General features: G+C 44.0%; 1 protein-coding gene across 8 annotated transcripts in view; it reads right to left on the reverse strand.

The window, feature by feature from the left end:
* Positions 1-19,151, reverse strand: part of gdpd2 (glycerophosphodiester phosphodiesterase domain containing 2) — a 224,312-nt gene that overhangs the window by 34,373 nt on the left and 170,788 nt on the right. For all 8 annotated transcript variants that reach the window (XM_068047952.1, XM_068047953.1, XM_068047956.1 and 5 more), the window contains 3 exons: positions 18,299-18,381; positions 13,581-13,731; positions 12,506-12,730 (listed from right to left, as the gene is read on the reverse strand). In XM_068047952.1, the coding sequence (XP_067904053.1) occupies positions 12,506-12,730; positions 13,581-13,731; positions 18,299-18,381 (459 nt within the window). The remainder of the gene's footprint in view (positions 1-12,505; positions 12,731-13,580; positions 13,732-18,298; positions 18,382-19,151) is intronic.

A 19,151-nucleotide genomic window follows, 5' to 3' on the forward strand; every position in this document is an offset into this window, starting at 1 on the left:
GTGCGCGGGGAGCGAGCGAGCAACCGGAGAACGGGGTGGTTCGAGCGGGGAACAATCGGCCAGGGGAGTGGGAGGGAGCAGCAAGGTCTGGAGTGAGTGGCTGGGTGGGGGGGGGGGGGGGCGTGAAGTGGTCAGTGGGGAGGAGGGGGAGAAAGCGAGTTGCCGAGGGGGGACAGCGGCCAGTGAGGTGGGAGCTAGTAGCTGCATTCAGGTGAAACCTGTCCTGGTCAGTCATATAAACAAATCACATAATGAATTGGCAGCACATTTTATACTCTGCCTGATTTTCGATTGGGATGACAATTCACTATCTTCCAATGGAAAGTCAATCATAAAATTCCTTTTGTATTTAATAGGATTACTGGAATATTAAATGGATCTGAGGATTACAGTTAATATCCTATAACAGCAAAGTAGCATATTACTGGGCTTCCATCCAACTTAATGTAAGGTTAGTTTGCTGGAATGAGCTAGGCATAAGCATTTCCTGTGATAAATTGAGCAGCGCCATCTTTAATCCTGGCAGCTTCCTGAACATTGCAGACACTTGCGTTCCAGTTGACGAACCTGCATTTGCGCATGTGCAAATACTGCGCCACCTAGTGGTTGTGTGGTCAGCAACCACAGCCTTGTAGAAATGCAGAAATTAGACAAGTTTGTAGCAAAGGTGAAGTGGTTTTAATGGGGGATTTTAACTTTCATATGGATGGGGAGAAGCAGACTAGCACATGTCAGAAAGGTAGTGAATTTCTTGAATGTGTCTGACATCATTTTCTGCAGCAATATGTTCTAGAACCAACAAGGGGCCATGGCATATTAGATTTAGTAATGAGTAATGAGACAGATTTAGTTAACTGCCTAACAGAGCATGAACATTTACCAAATAGTGATCATAATATGAATGAGTTTAAAGTAGTGTTTGAAAGGGAGAAACACGAAACAGCTACTAAGATTCTTGTTTTTGGGAAGGCTAACTTCAATGGGATGAGACAGGCACTGGACAAATCTGTTAATAGGAATATAGGAACATAGGAAGATAAGAACAGGAGTAGGCCATTCAGCCCCTCGAGCCTGTCCCGCCATTCAATGAGATCATGGCTGATCTGCGGCCTAACTCCATATACCTGCCTTTGGCCCATATCCCTTAATATCTTTGCTTAACAAAAATCTATCTATCACAGATTTAAAATTAACAACTGTTCTAGCTTTAACTGCTGTTTGTGGGAGAGAGTTCCAAACCTCTACCACCCTTTGCGTGAAGAAGTGCTTCCTAACATCTCTCCTGAATGGTCTGGTCCTAATCTTTAGACTATGCTCCCTAGTTTTAGAATCTCCAACCAGTGGAAATAGTTTATCTTTATCTAGCCTGTCTTTTCCTGTTAATATCTTGAAGACTTCCATCAGATCACCCCTTAACCTTCTGAATTCTAGCAAAAACAGGCCTAATTTGTGTAATCACTCCTCGTAACAACCCCTGGGTAGTCCAGGTATCATTCTTGTAAACCTACGTTGCACTCCCTCCAAGGCCAATATATCCTTCCTAAGGTGTGGTGCCCAGAACTGCTCACAGTACTCCAAGTGGGGTCTAACCAGGGTTTTGTACAGCTGCAGCATAACCTCTGTGTCTTTATACTCCAATCCTCCAGATATATGGGTAGAACAATGGAAGATCAGTGGGAGATATTCATAAAAGAATTTTGTGTGGTACAGAATCAGTTTATGTGTATAAAGGGCAAGAGTTTTACTTGCCAAAATGGACAGCCATGAACAATAAAAGAACATACGAATATACATACATACGAATTAGGAGCAGGAGTAGGCCACTCGGCCCCTCGAGCCTGCTCCGCCATTCAATAAGTTCATGGCTGAACTGATTGCTCCACATTTCCACCTGACCCGATAACCTTTCACTCCCTTGCTTATCAAGAATCTATCTACATCTGCCTTAAAAATATTCAAAGACTCTGCTTCCACTGCCTTTTGAGGAAGAGAATTCCAAAGACTCATGACACTCAGAGAAAAATTTCTCCTCATCTCTGTCTTAAATGGGTGACTCCTTATTTTTAAACAGTGACCCCTAGTTCTAGATTCTCCCACAAGGGGAAACATTCTTTTTTTTTTTAGAATATTACAGCGCAGTACAGGCCCTTCGGCCCTCGATGTTGCGCCGATCATCTGACCTACACTATTCCATTTACATCCATATGTCTATCCAATGACCACTTAAATGCCCTTAAAGTTGGCGAGTCTACTACTGTTGCAGGCAGGGCGTTCCACGCCCCTACTACTCTCTGCGTAAAGAAACTACCTCTGACATCTGTCCTATATCTTTCACCCCTCAACTTAAAGCTATGTCCCCTCGTGTTTGCCATTCTCATCCGAGGAAAAAGACTCTCACTATCCACCCTATCTAACCCTCTGATTATCTTGTATGTCTCTATTAAGTCACCTCTCCTCCTCCTTCTCTCTAACGAAAACAACCCCAAGTCCCTCAGCCTTTCCTCGTAAGACCTTCCTTCCATACCAGGCAACATCCTAGTAAATCTCCTCTGCACCCTTTCCAAAGCTTCGACATCCTTCCTATAATGCGGTGACCAGAACTGCACGCAATACTCCAGGTGCGGCCTCACCAGAGTTTTGTACAGCTGCATCATGACCCCGTGGCTCTGAAACTCGATCCCCCTACTAATAAAGGCTAACACACCATATGCCTTCTTAACAGCCCTATTAACCTGGGTAGCAACTTTCAGGGATTTATGCACCTGGACACCAAGATCTCTCTGTTCATCTACACTACCAAGAATCTTCCCATTAGCCCAGTACTCTGCATTGCTGTTACTCCTTCCAAAGTGAATCACCTCACACTTCTCCGCATTAAACTCCATTTGCCATCTCTCAGCCCAGCTCTGCAGCCTATCTATGTCCCTCTGTACCCGACAACACCCTTCGACACTATCCACAACTCCACCGACCTTCGTGTCATCCGCAAATTTACTAACCCACCCTTCTACACCCTCATCCAGGTCGTTTATAAAAATGACAAACAGCAGTGGCCCCAAAACAGAACCTTGCGGTACACCACTAGTAACTAAACTCCAGGATGAACATTTGCCATCAACCACCACCCTCTGTCTTCTTTCAGCTAGCCAATTTCTGATCCAAAGCTCTAAATCACCTTCAACCCCATACTTGCGTATTTTCTGCAATAGCCTACCGTGGGGAACCTTATCAAACGCCTTACTGAAATCCATATACACCACATCCACGGCTTTACCCTCATCCACCTGTTTGGTCACCTTCTCGAAAAACTCAATAAGGTTTGTGAGGCACGACCTACCTTTCACAAAACCGTGCTGACTATCGCAAATGAACTTATTCTTTTCAAGATGATTATAAATCCTGTCTCTTATAACCTTTTCCAACATTTTACCCACAACCGAAGTAAGGCTCACAGGTCTATAATTACCAGGGCTGTCTCTACTCCCCTTCTTGAACAAGGGGACAACATTTGCTATCCTCCAGTCCTCCGGCACTACTCCTGTCGACAATGACGACTTGAAGATCAACAACAACGGCTCTGCAATCTCCTCCCTGGCTTCCCAGAGAATCCTAGGATAAATCCCATCTGGCCCAGGGGACTTATCTATTTTCACTCTTTCCAAAATTGCTAACACCTCCTCCTTGTGAATCTCAATCCCATCTAGCCTAGTAGGCTGTATCTCAGTAATCTCCTCGGCAACATTTTCTTTCTCTACTGTAAATACTGACGAAAAATATTCATTTAACGCTTCCCCTATCTCCTCTGATTCCGCACACAACTTCCCACTACTATCCTTGATTGGCCCTGTTCTAACTCTTATCATTCGTTTATTCCTGATATACCTATAGAAAGCCTTAGGGTTTTCTTTGATCCTATCCGCCAATGACTTCTCGTGTCCTCTCCTTGCTCTTCTTAGCCCTCCCTTTAGATCCTTCCTGGCTAGCTTGTAACTCTCAAGCGCCCTAACTGAGCCTTCACGTCTCATCCTAACATAAGCCGCCCTCTTCCTCTTGACAAGCGCTTCAACTTCTTGAGTAAACCACGGCTCCCTTGCTCGACAACTTCCTCCCTGCCTGACAGGTACATACTTATCAAGGACACGCATTAGCTGCTCCTTGAATAAGCTCCACATTTCGTTTGTGCCCATCCCCTGCAGTTTCCTTCCCCATCCTACACATCCTAAATCTTGCCTAATCGCGTCATAATTTCCTTTCCCCCAGCTATAATTCTTGCCCTGTGGTATATACCTGTCCCTGCCCATCGCTAAGGTAAACCTAACCGAATTGTGATCACTATCGCCAAAGTGCTCACCTACATCTAAATCGAACACCTGGCCGGGTTCATTACCCAGTACCAAATCCAATGTGGCATCGCCCCTGGTTGGCCTGTCCACATACTGTGTCAGAAAACCCTCCTGCACACACTGGACAAAAACAGACCCATCTAAAGTACTCGAACTATAGTATTTCCAGTCAATATTTGGAAAGTTAAAGTCCCCCATAACCACTACCCTGTTACTCTCGCTCCTGTCGAGAATCATCTTCGCTATCCTTTCCTCTACATCTCTGGAACTATTCGGAGGTCTATAGAAAACTCCCAACAGGGTGACCTCTCCTCTCCTGTTTCTAACCTCGGCCCATACTACCTCAGTAGACGAGTCCTCAAACGTCCTTTCTGCCGCTGTAATACTTTCCTTGATTAACAATGCCACTCCCCCCCCTCTTTTACCCTCTTCTCTGTTCTTTCTGAAACATCTAAATCCCGGAACCTGCAACATCCATTCCTGCCCCTGCTCTACCCATGTCTCCGAAATGGCCACAACATCAGGATCCCAGGTACCAACCCATGCTGCAAGCTCACCCACCTTATTCCGGATGCTCCTGGCGTTGAAGTAGACACACTTTAAACCAAGTTCTTGCTTGCCAGTGCCCTCTTGCGTCCCTGTAACCTTATCCCCTACCTCACTACTCTCAACAGCCTGTACACTGGCACTGCAATTTAGGTTCCCATTCCCCTGCTGATTTAGTTTAAACCCCCCCGAAGAGCACTAACAAATCTCCCCCCCCAGGATATTGGTACCCCTCTGGTTCAGGTGAAGACCATCCTGTTTGTAGAGGTCCCACCTACCCCAGAAAGAGCCCCAATTATCCAGGAAACCAAAACCCTCCCTCCTACACCATCCCTGCAGCCACGTGTTCAACTCCTCTCTCTCCCTATTCCTCTCTTCGCTAGCACGTGGCACATTCTTTCCACATCCACCCTGTCAAGACCCCTCAGGATCATATATGTTTCAATCAAGTCACCTCTTACTCTTCTAAACTCCAGCAGATTCAAGCCTAGCCTGTCCAATCTTTCCTCATAAGACAGCCCGCCCATTCCAGGTCCTAGTCTAGTAAACCTTCTCTGTACTGCCTCCAACACATTTACATCCTTTCTTAAATAAGGAGACGAGTACTGTACACAGTAAGAGGTAAGAGACAACATAAAACTAAAAGAAAAAGCATACAAAAATGCAAAAAAAGCACAGATCCTGGTGAATGGGTAAGATACAAAGAACAACAAAGGTGTCAAAACAGATATTAAGAGCTGCGAAACGGGAGTATGAAAAAAATCTGCAAGGGATATCAAAATCAACACCAACAATTTTTACAGTTATATTAGGAAAAAGATGGTCAGAACCAACGTGAGCCCCTTGAAAGTTGATAATAGGGATATTGCCAATGAAAGTAAGGAAATGGCAGCACGTTGAACAATTTCTTTGTGTCAGTATTTACAACAGGTGAAGAGGTCAGCATGCCAGACATCCCAAGGAAATTAATTGAATCAGGGTTAGGAACTCAGCAAAATTAATGTAAGAAAAATAACAACAATGAAGAAATTAATGGCAAAGAGTGGCAAATCCCCAGGATCAAATAATTTCCATCCTATGGTTTTAAAGGAAGTAGGATCTAACATTGCAGATGCCTGAGCTATAATCTTCCAAAGTTCTGTCAATTCAGGAACCATTCCTCTGGAAAATTATGCATGTCACTCTGCTATTTAAGAATGGAAAGAGAGGAAAACCAGTTAGACCAGTTAGTCTAACATCTGTTGTTGGGAAATTGCTGGACTCTATAACTAAGGATAGAGTGACTGAACACCTTGAGAAATTTCAGCTGATCAGAGACAGCTAGCATGGATTTGTAAAGGTAAGTCATGCTTGGTGAACCTGATGGAATTTTTTGAAGCGGTGACTGAAGTAATGGACAGTGGAATGCTTATTGATGTTATTGATATGGATATTCAGAAGGCATTTGATAAAACCCCTCAGAAGGGATTGTTAACTAGAGCTGAAGCTCATGAAATTGAAGACAAATTATTGACCAGGTTAAGAAATTGGCTGAGGGGCAGGAGTCAGAGAGTAGGCATAATGGGTAGGTACTCTAATTGGCAAAATGTGACTAATGGTGACCACAAGGATCTGTGTTGATATTTCAACTGTTCACCATATTTATTAACAACTTAGATCATGGAATAGAAAGCCACATATCCAAATTTTGCTGATAACACAAAGATAGGTAGTATTGTAAGCAATGTAGATGGAATCATAAAATTACAGAGATATTGGTAAATAATGACAAAACTGTTGCAAATGGATTTCAGTGTAGGCAAATGTGAATTCAGCCACTTTGGACTAAAAGAAAAGAACAGGGTACTTTCAAAATGGTGAGAAGCTAGAAACAGTGGAGGTCCAAAGAGCCAGCACAATCATGATGGGCTGAATGGCCTCCTTCTGTGCTGTGTTACTTTATGATTTTTTTCAAAAGTAATGTTACATGCAGGAGTAAACAGTCTGTGTTGTCTGACTTGTCTGGTATATCACCCCAGGAATTTTTCTATCACCAGGATATGAACTGCTATGGCATGCTGTCTGTGTCTTTCCATTATTTCTTAATTAACATTCTAAATATTAGATGTTAAATTTACATCCTAAATGTACTGTTGTACTTCTGGGACTTAATTCTTTGTCAGCTGTATTAGCCTTTAAAACAATTTCAGTGCAGCAGCTTTTTCGGGAGCAGCGTGTGAGCGAGTGAGCAGCTGGGAAAGTCAGTTTGAAAGTAAATTTAATTTCCTTTTGTTTTTCGGCGGAGGCCAGGGGGCTGCTGGGTAAGTAAAACACTATATATTTGGGCGGTTTAAAATAACTTTCCTTTCAGTGCAGCAGCTTTTTCGGGAGCAGCGTGTGAGCGAGTGAGCAGCTGGGAAAGTCAGTTTGAAAGTAAATTTAATTTCCTTTTGTTTTTCGGCGGAGGCCAGGGGGCTGCTGGGTAAGTAAAACACTATATATTTGGGCGGTTTAAAATAACTTTCCTTTCAGTGCAGCAGCTTTTTCGGGAGCAGCGTGTGAGCGAGTGAGCAGCTGGGAAAGTCAGTTTGAAAGTAAATTTAATTTCCTTTTGTTTTTCGGCGGAGGCCAGGGGGCTGCTGGGTAAGTAAAACACTATATATTTGGGCGGTTTAAAATAACTTTCCTTTCAGTGCAGCAGCTTTTTCGGGAGCAGCGTGTGAGCGAGTGAGCAGCTGGGAAAGTCAGTTTGAAAGTAAATTTAATTTCCTTTTGTTTTTCGGCGGAGGCCAGGGGGCTGCTGGGTAAGTAAAACACTATATATTTGGGCGGTTTAAAATAACTTTCCTTTCAGTGCAGCAGCTTTTTCGGGAGCAGCGTGTGAGCGAGTGAGCAGCTGGGAAAGTCAGTTTGAAAGTAAATTTAATTTCCTTTTGTTTTTCGGCGGAGGCCAGGGGGCTGCTGGGTAAGTAAAACACTATATATTTGGGCGGTTTAAAATAACTTTCCTTTCAGTGCAGCAGCTTTTTCGGGAGCAGCGTGTGAGCGAGTGAGCAGCTGGGAAAGTCAGTTTGAAAGTAAATTTAATTTCCTTTTGTTTTTTGGCGGAGGCCAGGGGGCTGCTGGGTAAGTAAAACACTATATATTTGGGCGGTTTAAAATAACTTTCCTTTCAGTGCAGCAGCTTTTTCGGGAGCAGCGTGTGAGCGAGTGAGCAGCTGGGAAAGTCAGTTTGAAAGTAAATTTAATTTCCTTTTGTTTTTCGGCGGAGGCCAGGGGGCTGCTGGGTAAGTAAAACACTATATATTTGGGCGGTTTCTGAACCCGAGACACCACACTTGTAGTGTCTCCCACCCGCCCTCCTCCTCTAACCAAAAAAAAAGGACTTGGTGGGGTGTTTATAAGGTAAGGCTTTTTCGATTTCTCTGGTTTTATTGTGATTGGTAAAAACTTTTCGTTCCTTTTTCATTTAACTAAGTTTAAACTTAAGATTAAAAATGGCAGGAGATCTCAGACCCGTATCATGCTCCTCTTGCTCAATGTGGGAGCTCAGGGACATGGCTGATGACCCTGACTCCTTCACGTGCAGGAAGTGTGTCCAGCTGCAGCTCTTGTTAGACCGCATGACGGCTCTCGAGCTGCGGATGGACTCACTTTGGAGCATGCGCGATGCTGAGGAGGTCGTGGATAGCACGTTTAGTGAATTGGTCACACCGCAGATTAGGATTGCTGAGGGAGAAAGGGAATAGGTGACCAAAAGGCAGAGAAAGAGCAGGAAGGCAGCGCAGGAGTCCCCTGCGGTCATCTCCCTCCAAAACAAGTATACCGTTTTGGATACTGTTGAGGGAGATGGCTCACCAGGGGAAGGCAGCAGTAGCCAGGTCCATGGCACCGTGGCTGGCTCTGCTGTTCAGAAGGGCGGGAAAAAGAGTGGAAGGGCTATAGTCGTAGGGGATTCGATTGTAAGGGGAGTAGATAGGCGGTTCTGTGGTCGAAAACGAGGCTCCCGAATGGTATGTTGCCTCCCAGGTGCACGGGTCCGGGACGTCTCAGATCGGCTGCAGAACATTCTAAAGGGGGAGGGTGAACAGCCAGTTGTCATTGTGCACATAGGCACTAATGATATAGGTAAAAAACGGGATGAGGTCCTACAAGCAGAGTTTAGGGAGTTAGGAGCCAAGTTAAAAAGTAGGACCTCAGAGGTAGTAATCTCAGGATTACTACCAGTGCCATGTGATAGTCAGAGTAAAAATGAAAGAATAGTCAGGATGAATGCGTGGCTTGAGAGATGGTGCAGGAAGGAGGGGTTCAGATTTTTGGGACATTGGGACCGGTTCAGGGGGAGGTGGGACTATTACAAATTGGACGGTCTACACCTGGGCCGGACTGGAACCAATGTCCTTGGAGGTGCTTTTGCTAACGCTGTTGGGGAGGGTTTAAACTAATGTGGCAGGGGGATGGGAACCAATTGAGGTCAGTTGACAGTAAGGAGGTAGTAACAAAAGCCTGTAAGGAACTAGATAATGAAGTCAGTGTGACTAAGGGGAAGAGCAGGCAGGGAGCAGATGATGAATATAAAGGGACTGGTGGTCTGAGGTGCATTTGTTTCAATGCAAGAAGTGTAGTTGGTAAGGCAGATGAACTTAGGGCTTGGATTAGTCCCTGGGAGTATGATGTTATTGCTATTACTGAGACTTGGTTGAGGGAAGGGCATGATTGGCAACTAAATATCCCAGGATATCGATGCTTCAGGCGGGATAGAGAGGGAGGTAAAAGGGGTGGAGGAGTTGCATTACTGGTCAAAGAGGATATCACAGCTGTGCTGAAGGAGGGCACTATGGAGGACTCGAGCAGTGAGGCAATATGGACAGAACTCAGAAATAGGAAGGGTGCGGTAACAATGTTGGGGCTGTACTACAGGCCTCCCAACAGCGAGCGTGAGATAGAGGTACAAATATGTAAACAGATTATGGAAAGATGTAGGAGCAACAGGGTGGTGGTGATCGGAGATTTTAATTTTCCCAACATTGACTGGGATTCGCTTAATGTTAGAGGTCCAGATGGAGCAGAATTTGTAAGGAGCATCCAGGAGGGTTTTCTAGAGCAGTATGTAAATAGTCCAACTCGGGAAGGGGCCATACTGGACCTGGTGTTGGGGAATGAGCCCGGCCAGGTTGTTGAAGTTTCAGTAGGGGACTACTTTGGGAATAGTGATCACAATTCCGTAAGCTTTAAAATACTCATGGAGAAAGACGAGAGTGGTCCTCAAGGAAGAGTGCTAAATTGGGGGAAGGCCAACTATACCAAAATTCGGCAGGAGCTGGGAAATGTAGATTGGGAGCAGCTGTTTGAAGGTAAATCCACATGTGATATGTGGGAGGCTTTTAAAGAGAGGTTGATTAGCGTGCAGGAGAGACATGTTCCTGTGAAAATGAGGGATAGAAATGGCAAGATTAGGGAACCATGGATGACAGGTGAAATTGTGAGACTAGCTAAGAGGAAAAAGGAAGCATACATAAGGTCTAGGCGGCTGATGAAAGACGAAGCTTTGAAAGAATATCGGGAATGTAGGACCAATCTGAAACGAGGAATTAAGAGGGCTAAAAGGGGTCATGAAATATCTTTAGCAAACAGGGTTAAGGAAAATCCCAAAGCCTTTTATTCATATATAAGGAGAAAGAGGGTAACTAGAGAAAGGATTGGCCCACTAAAGGACAAAGGAGGAATGTTATGCTTGGACTCAGAGAAAATGGGTGAGATTCTAAACGAGTACTTTGCATCGGTATTCACCGAGGAGAGGGACATGACGGATGTTGAGGTTAGGAACAGATGTTTGATTACTCTAGGTCAAGTCGGCATAAGGAGGGAGGAAGTGTTGGGTATTCTAAAGGGCATTAAGGTGGACAAGTCCCCAGGTCCGGATGGGATCTATCCCAGGTTACTGAGGGAAGCGAGAGAGGAAATAGCTGGGGCCTTAACAGATATCTTTGCAGCATCCTTAAACACGGGTGAGGTCCCGGAGGACTGGAAAATTGCTAATGTTGTCCCCTTGTTTAAGAAGGGTAGCAGGGATAATCCAGGTAATTATAGACCGGTGAGCCTGACGTCAGTGGTAGGGAAGCTGCTGGAGAAGATACTGAGGGATAGGATCTATTCCCATTTGGAAGAAAATGGGCTCATCAGTGATAGGCAACATGGTTTTGTGCAGGGAAGGTCATGTCTTACCAACTTAATAGAATTCTTTGAGGAAGTGACAAAGTTGATTGATGAGGGAAGGGCTGTCGATGTCATATACATGGACTTCAGTAAGGCGTTTGATAAGGTTCCCCATGGCAGATGATGGAGAAAGTGAAGGCGCTTGGGGTCCAAGGTGTACTAGCTAGATGGATAAAGAACTGGCTGGGCAACAGGAGACAGAGAGTAGCAGTAGAAGGGAGTTTCTAAAAATGGAGACGTGTGACCAGTGGTGTTCCACAGGGATCCGTGCTGGGACCACTGTTTGTGATATACATTAATGATTTGGAGGAAAGTATAGGTGGACTGATTAGCAAATTTGCAGACGACACTAAGATTGGTGGAGTAGCAGATAGTGAAGGGGACTGTCAGAGAATACAGCAGAATATAGATAGATTGGAGAGTTGGGCAGAGAAATGGCAGATGGAGTTCAATCAGGGCAAATGCGAGGTGATGCATTTTGGAAGATCCAATTCAAGAGTGAACTATACAGTAAATGGAAAAGTCCTGGGGAAAATTGATGTCCAGAGAGATTTGGGTGTTCAGGTCCACTGTTCCCTGAAGGTGGCAACGCAGGTAAATAGAGTGGTCAAGAAGGCATACGGCATGCTTTCCTTCATCGGACGGGGCATTGAGTACAAGAGTTGGCAGGTCATGTTACAGTTGTATAGGACTTTGGTTCGGCCACATTTGGAATACTGCGTACAGTTCTGGTCGCCACATTATCAAAAGGATGTGGATGCTTTGGAGAGGGTGCAGAGGAGGTTCACCAGGATGTTGCCTGGTATGGAGGGCGCTAGCTATGAAGAGAGGTTGAGCAGATTAGGATTATTTTCATTAGAAAGACGGAGGTTGAGGGGGGACCTGATTGAGGTGTACAAAATCATGAGAGGTATAGACAGGGTGGATAGCAAGAGGCTTTTTCCCAGAGTGGGGGTTTCAATTACTAGAGGACACGAGTTCAAAGTGAAAGGGGAAAAGTTTAGGGGGGATATGCGTGGAAAGTTCTTTACGCAGAGGGTGGTGGGCACCTGGAACGCATTGCCAGCGGAGGTGGTAGATGCGGGCACGATGGCGTCTTTTAAGATGTATCTAGACAGATACATGAATGGGCAGGAAGAAAAGAGATACAGAACCTTAGAAAATAGGCGACATGATTAGAGAGAGGATCTGGATCAGCGCAGGCTTGGAGGGCCGAAGGGCCTGTTCCTGTGCTGTAATTATCTTTGTTCTTTGTTCTTTGTTCTTTAATATCATAAAATTAATTGAAACAAAATCCCATTCAGAGCAAGGAGTTACGAAAAACTGTGACAGAGCATTACAGAAATGATGATCTTATAATGCACAGGTTTTTAAAATTTCAATTATCTGTCATCTTTGAAAAGGAGACTCAATTTCCTTACCAGATTGTGATCAATCGAGGAATTCTGGATGGCTTCCACAACGACTTTGTCTGAAGTATTGTGATATGGATGAAATGTATTGTTTGGAGGTCGCAGGTCAAATATTATTTTTTTTTTTGTTCTGGCTGCAAGAGCCAGCAGCTCAGCCAGGGAACAAACACGCTGATTGGCAATTTTGATTTGTGATTCTATCGATAGCGACCTCACTGTGTTGTAGGGATCTTTCTAAAAGGAAGTGGAGCCAGAGAAAGAGACACACAAAGTCAGGCTGACCCTGAGAAATACGTTATTGTGACTAGACTATAGATAAATCAGCATATTCTGTTTAGTTGAGTCGAGCAGCACAGGAAGTTATAGAAGCTTTGAGATTTTTAATTGAAAATATTGCAGTAATAAATTTTATAGTCCCAAGGACAATGAAAACACCTATCACTTGCATTTAACGTTGATTTTCTTCTGACTTATCTGCTCATTAAAGTGAGAAATCTTACTGCTGCCAAATAAATAGTTTCTCATTTGAGGCACTCTGTCAGTATTGAGCACTCCAAAGTTAGGTGTGGCACAGGTTAGATGCAAAATAAAATTGCCTCAACACTATCCCATCCCAGATATAGCAGAGTTAGATGCAGAAAGAAGTTGCTTTAATTTTTAGACCCAACTTCAAAACAGTAACACATTCCAGTATGGCATTTCCATTTACCTTATCAGCCAACCTGTAGCCTTTCTGGCTGGGATTGCCACATTAGTGCCAAGTTAGGGGACCTTTATATTGTGGACCTAAGCCTACGAGAAACTGTACTGAAGCTGCTCTAAGTTCATTTATGACCTGTTGAGACAGGAGACTTTAAACATATCATTCACAGCTGGATTCAAACTCAGGGTCTTAAAGTTGCAAGGTTAATGTCTAACCTACCTGCTGTATATAGTCCCCAAAACTTATTTATTCTCTCATCTGCATCTTGTGAGCTCATTGGTTTTTATTTCCCACATGTGCCACAACTTTTCACAGAGCTTAGTAAGGAAACTGCTTTGATGTTAAAGAAAAAATAAACACATAAAGCTGTCATATCTTCACCTTCAAAAACCATTTTCCTGCATTGAGCTTCTGAATCTCCGCCCATGTAAAACTTGAGGCTTTAGTTTTAGCTTGCTTAGGAAAAGTCTCAGCTATGTTTGTTGTCCTTTCAAATGTGGAGTCATGCATTAAAAACGGGACTCCATCGGAACTAGGAAAAACAAAATGTAAGTTGTATCAATCTAGGTAATGGTATTCTTTAACAAATTATCAGACCACCCATGTTGTTGTTCATTGGTATTCTGCAGACCAATTTCAGTTGCATGTTTAACTATTAAGATAATCCCAATAATGTCACTGCTGTAGCATTCTCTGTGGTCTAAACAAGCACACCTAGGTCAACGTCAACACAAAATCAAGTAGAGGGCAATCATAGTTGTTTGTAAATTTCTGTTTCCATGCCAGAAGTAAGCTGGCCTTGATAGAATCAATCTTGTAGCTGAATAAAAGTGATTGTTTAACCACACCTAGTTGACGCCTGTGTCTAAATGTGAGGAGAAATAATGAAATGTGCATGTGCACTAAAATTTTCACAGAAATGCAACTGAGTCAACTCAGTTCATAGTAGAAATGCCTTGTGATGAGATGGGAACCCATCTGACACAATGCCCTGCCTCAAATGCAGTGGACAGGGCAGTGGTGGTGTACGGAGGTCCCCATACCACTGAGCAGGTGGAAAACCTGTACCTGATGGCACCAAAAGAGGGCACACAATGCCTGAAAGAGGCCAAAGAAGGGAAAAGCAGAAAAATCTCTAAAATCTTTCTAACAGACATGATTTCAATGACTTTTTTTATTCGTTCATGGGATGTGAGCATCACTGGCTAAGCCTGCATTTATTGTCCATCCCTACTCGCCCTTAAGAAGGTGATGGTGAGCTGCCTTCTTGATTCGCTGCAGTGCTTAAGGTGTAGGTACACCAATAGTGCTGTTAGGAAGGGAGTTTCAGGATTTTGACCCAGTGACAGTGAAGGAATGGAAGTATAGTTCCAAGTCAGGATGGTGTGTGGCTTGGAAGGGAACTTGCAGGTGGTGGTGTTCCCGTGCACCTGCTGCCCTTGTCCTTCCAGGTGGTAGAGGTCACGGGTTTTGAAGGTGCTGTTGAAGGAGCCTTGGTGAGTTGCTACAGTGCATCTTGTAGATGGTACACACTGCTGCCACTGTGCGATAGTGGTGGAGGGAGTGAATATTGAAGGTGGTGGATGGGGTGCCAATCAAGCAGGCTGCTTTGACCTGGATGTTTTTGAGTGTTATTGGAGCTGCACCCATCCAGGCATGTGAACAGTATTCCATCACACTCCTGACTTGTGCCTTGTAGATGGTGGACAGGCATTGGGGAGTCAGGAGGTGAGTTATTCGCCTCAGAATTCCCAGCCTTTGACCTGCTCTTGTAGCCACAGCATTTATGTGGCTGGTCCAGTTCAGTTTCTGGTCAATGGTGACACCAAGGATGTGGGGGATTCAGCGATGGTAATGCCATTGAACATCAAAGGGAGATGGTTAGATTCTCTCTCTTTGGAGATGGTCATTGCCTGGCACTTGTGTGGCACAAATGTTACTTGCCACTTATCAGCCCAAGCCTGGATGTTGTCTAGTCTTGCTGCATATGGAAATGGGCTGCTTCAGTATCTGAGGAGTTGTGAATGGTGCGGAACATTGTGCAATCATCAGCGAACATCCCCACTTCTGACCTAATGATGGAGGGAAGGTCATTGATGAAGCAGCGGAAGATGGTTGGGCCTAGGACACTACCTTGAGGAACTCCTGCAGTGATGTCCTGGGACTGAGATGATTGACCTCCGACAACCACAACCACCTTCCTTTGTGCTAGGTATGACTCCAACCAGCTGAGCGTTTTACCCTTGATTTCCATTGACTCCAATTTTTCTAGGGCTCCTTGATGCCATACTCAGTCAAATGCTGCCTTGATGTCGAGGGCAGTCACTCTCACTTCACCTCTGGAGTTCAGCTTTTTTATCCATGTTTGGACCAAGGCTGTAATGAGGTCAGGAGCTGAGTGGCCCTGGCTGAACCCAAACTGAGCTTCAGTGAGAAGGTTATTGTTAAGCAAGTGCCGCTTGATAGCACTGTTAACGAATCCTTCCAACACTTTGTTGATGATCGGGAGTAGACTGATAGGGCGGTAATTGGCCAGGTTGCATTTGTCCTGCTTTTTGTGCACAGGACATACCTGGACAATTTTCCACATCGTCGGGTAGATGCCAGTGTTGTAGCTGAACTGGAGCCATCTGGCTATGGACAGAGCTAGTTCTGGAGCATAGGTTTTCAGTACTATTGCCAGAATGTTGTCAGGGCCCATAGCCTTAGCAGTATCCAGTGCCTTTAGCCATTTCTCGATATCACTAAGCTGCTGAAGCCTTTCCTAGACACAGAACAGGGCCTATATTTGCACCGAGCAGGAGGAAGATCGACTGGACTGGAGTGTGACAATCTGAATTGCTAGCGTAGTCCAAGTAAGTCCCCAGATGCACTTCCAAAGTTGTATCCTGACATAATGGCCCAAAGTTTGGAATAAGAATAACACTGAGGCTATCAGCGCTCACCATTAGCATGGAGGAAATAGGACAGCAACTTCTAGCATCCGCATATATGCAGTTAAACATGGAAATCATGAATCTGATGTCCGATTAGCTCTCCTCCTCACCAAGCTTCACTACACCAGAACCCCACCAATAGATTCAGTGTAAAATACATGAAGGGCGTGAAGTTCTGATACTTAACCACTAGATACAAATTAAACTTGCCGGACAAAGTTAGGGCTGGTGTATTCAGATGTAAGTGAATTTTTAATGAGTGATAAGTCTTAATTACTGCCAAACAACCTCTCTGACCCTGAAAATTTAATTTTACAAATGTGGAGTCTCATTTCTTCATTGTTGGAGATTAAAAATTTTTTTAAAATTATAATAATGTTTAAAAACTTTTTCTTTTCTATATCTCTCTTAATCCCATGTTTTTGTCTCTCGATTTCACTTTCTGTACATGGATTTTACATTGGATTAAATATTCTGACTTATACTTCTTGGTTTAGATTCTGTAGGGGGAGCCAGAGGCAGCTTTGGAGACTGTTGGGTTGTCAAATTTGCACCAGAAGATAGTATGATATTTGCCTAATGTGTTGTCTCCTTGTGATTTTTCCGATTTAAATGATACTGGCAGAAAATGGCAAGTCTGATGGCTTCCTATCACTGACTGTGGAATTCCTGGAGACGGATGTCCCTGATCACCATGGGCATCAAGAGATCTGAGCTGCTCCCTTGATGCTGATGGTGGCTCCAGTGCTTCCCTGCTGCTTCTGCTGCTTGGGCCTCAGCATCGATCCCACTGGTCACACAGTGAGGGCTGCCGGCCTCCTTTGCAATGAGTTGTGCTGTCCTGAGCTCCCGCCCGACATCCCTAATTGGACGGTGAATGCACAGGTAGCCTATTAATTGGCTACTCTCCATAAAATTCAGTCGGCAGGCACGCTACGATGTCGGGAAGATTCCAGCCTGCGTGTGTCAGTGAGGATTCAGTTGAAGAGCTACACTGTTGCTTGCTCTGCCCACACAAGCCACAGTTTCCCTGCAGAGTGCTGCGCTGAAAAGGATCTCTAGTTATTGTAAGTTTCCGACCAAAAGACCACGAAAAGTCTGTGGGCAGTTGTAAGTCTAATGAACGGTGAGTGCTTTTCCTTTGCCAATGATCACAAAATCTGAGTCGATGAGGGTAGGAAGCAATTGCCCACCTCCTAAGCAAAATTTGGACATGAAGATGCACTTGGGAGAAAACTGTTGGATTCGCGGTTCCCCCAAGTTGTTTCTCACCTCACTGATATCCGACTGCAGGTTTCCCCTCAAACTAACCAATTGAAATATTAGCCTCTTATTTCCAGTATTATGTTCTTTAGTTTAGTGAGAAACCATGATGTTGGCTGAAAGGATTTTGAAAAAATATCTGGAGTAATTTCATTGTGTTTCCTTCCCTTTTTCTAACTGGTAGCTTTTGCTGACTGTTCATTGTTACTTGATTGTTTACACATGTCCTTAAGTAATTTTTCACCAGCAGTTTATCTGCCATTTTGTGTTTGATGATTTGTTGCTCTTTCATGGATGTGAAATTTGAATCAAACAGGTGGAAGCTTGATACAGAAATTTGTAAGTGTGATGCCCAAATCTTGCTGCTGTAGTGAGTTAGACAAGGTTTTGGATTTGGAATATTCTCCATCCCGATCCCAGTCATGGGCAGATTGAACCCCAAGGCATTGACACAAAAACTGTACCATGATGTATGGATTTTCCACCGTAAGGGGTTGAAATAGGGGATAGGGTCTCCTCCCAGGTCACTTGAATACATCAAGTAACAATATATTTGGGATGCAACACTGTTGACAAAGGCAACTGGGTTCCACACCAACCTGCATGAAAATGGAAGGTTGAGTAACTTCTGATGAAAAGTCACTGACCTCAAACACTAACTCTGTTTCTCTCTCCAGAGAGGCTGCCTGACCAGCTGAGTATTTCCAACATTTTTTGTTTATATTTCAGATTTCCAGCATTTACAGACTGAGTAACTTGCTTGATGGTGGTGGGGGTAGTTGGGGAGTGTCAGGATGATTGCACAAGGTCTATATAGTAAAAATTAGAAAATAATAAGATAAAATCTCTGAGACAACTCCAAGATATTTGTTGGTTAATAAAAGGCTGCTTGTCACATACCTGATCTGCACATCAGTTTCAAATGTAGATGCCTCACATTTCACAGTTTCCTCAAAAGACATCAAGGTGTTCTCTGGAGCCAACTAAAACAATATATAGAACAGTCACAATCTGTAATGCTCCTACATTGAGTGTCTGCATTAAACACCCTCAGGTCAGGTGCAGCATGGGTTTGAAGAAGAATAAATCTCAGTGTACACTATTCCATCAAAGCTCTTCCTGCACTGTCTCATTAAGCACTCTCAGGTCACCTACAGCAGGGGTTTAGATGGAGAATAAAATCCTCTCTGGACTATCCCATGGAACACACTCAGTCAAATATAGCACAAGTCAGGTGCAGGGTAAAGCTCCCTCAACACTACCCCATTAATCACTCCCAGATCAGGTACAGCATGAGGCAGGTGCAAGGTAAAGATTTTTCTGCACAACTCTTAAATGCATGATTTTCCACATCAAAAAGCTGTCAGGTAGACTGCAGGAAATTCTCTTAACTTCGTTTGTCCAACAAACCCAAATAGTGCAAAAACAATGGAGGGTTGTTAACTCTATCCGGCCAGTGGAAATTGGGCAAGTCAAGGTGAAAATGCCTTTGGGTTACTTATGTGCTAGAAAGCTGCCTGGATGCTGCTATTTTTGATTTTAATGAACACTTCTGGACAGGGAGCTAAGGTGCCCACCCAAAACTGGTGAGTTCTTATTCTCATGTGCTAATAGGGATTCCATTACATGTACCATACCAGATGGCAGATATTAATTGTATATTAATTGTGTTTAATTGTATGCAGGTTGTGGGAATTCACCTGAGCCCCTTACAAATCCTGGGAGGAGCTTGCTACCAATAGTTCAAAATGTT

This window comes from Heterodontus francisci, chromosome 15 (assembly GCF_036365525.1).
Source record: "Heterodontus francisci isolate sHetFra1 chromosome 15, sHetFra1.hap1, whole genome shotgun sequence".
NCBI lineage: Eukaryota > Metazoa > Chordata > Chondrichthyes > Heterodontiformes > Heterodontidae > Heterodontus > Heterodontus francisci.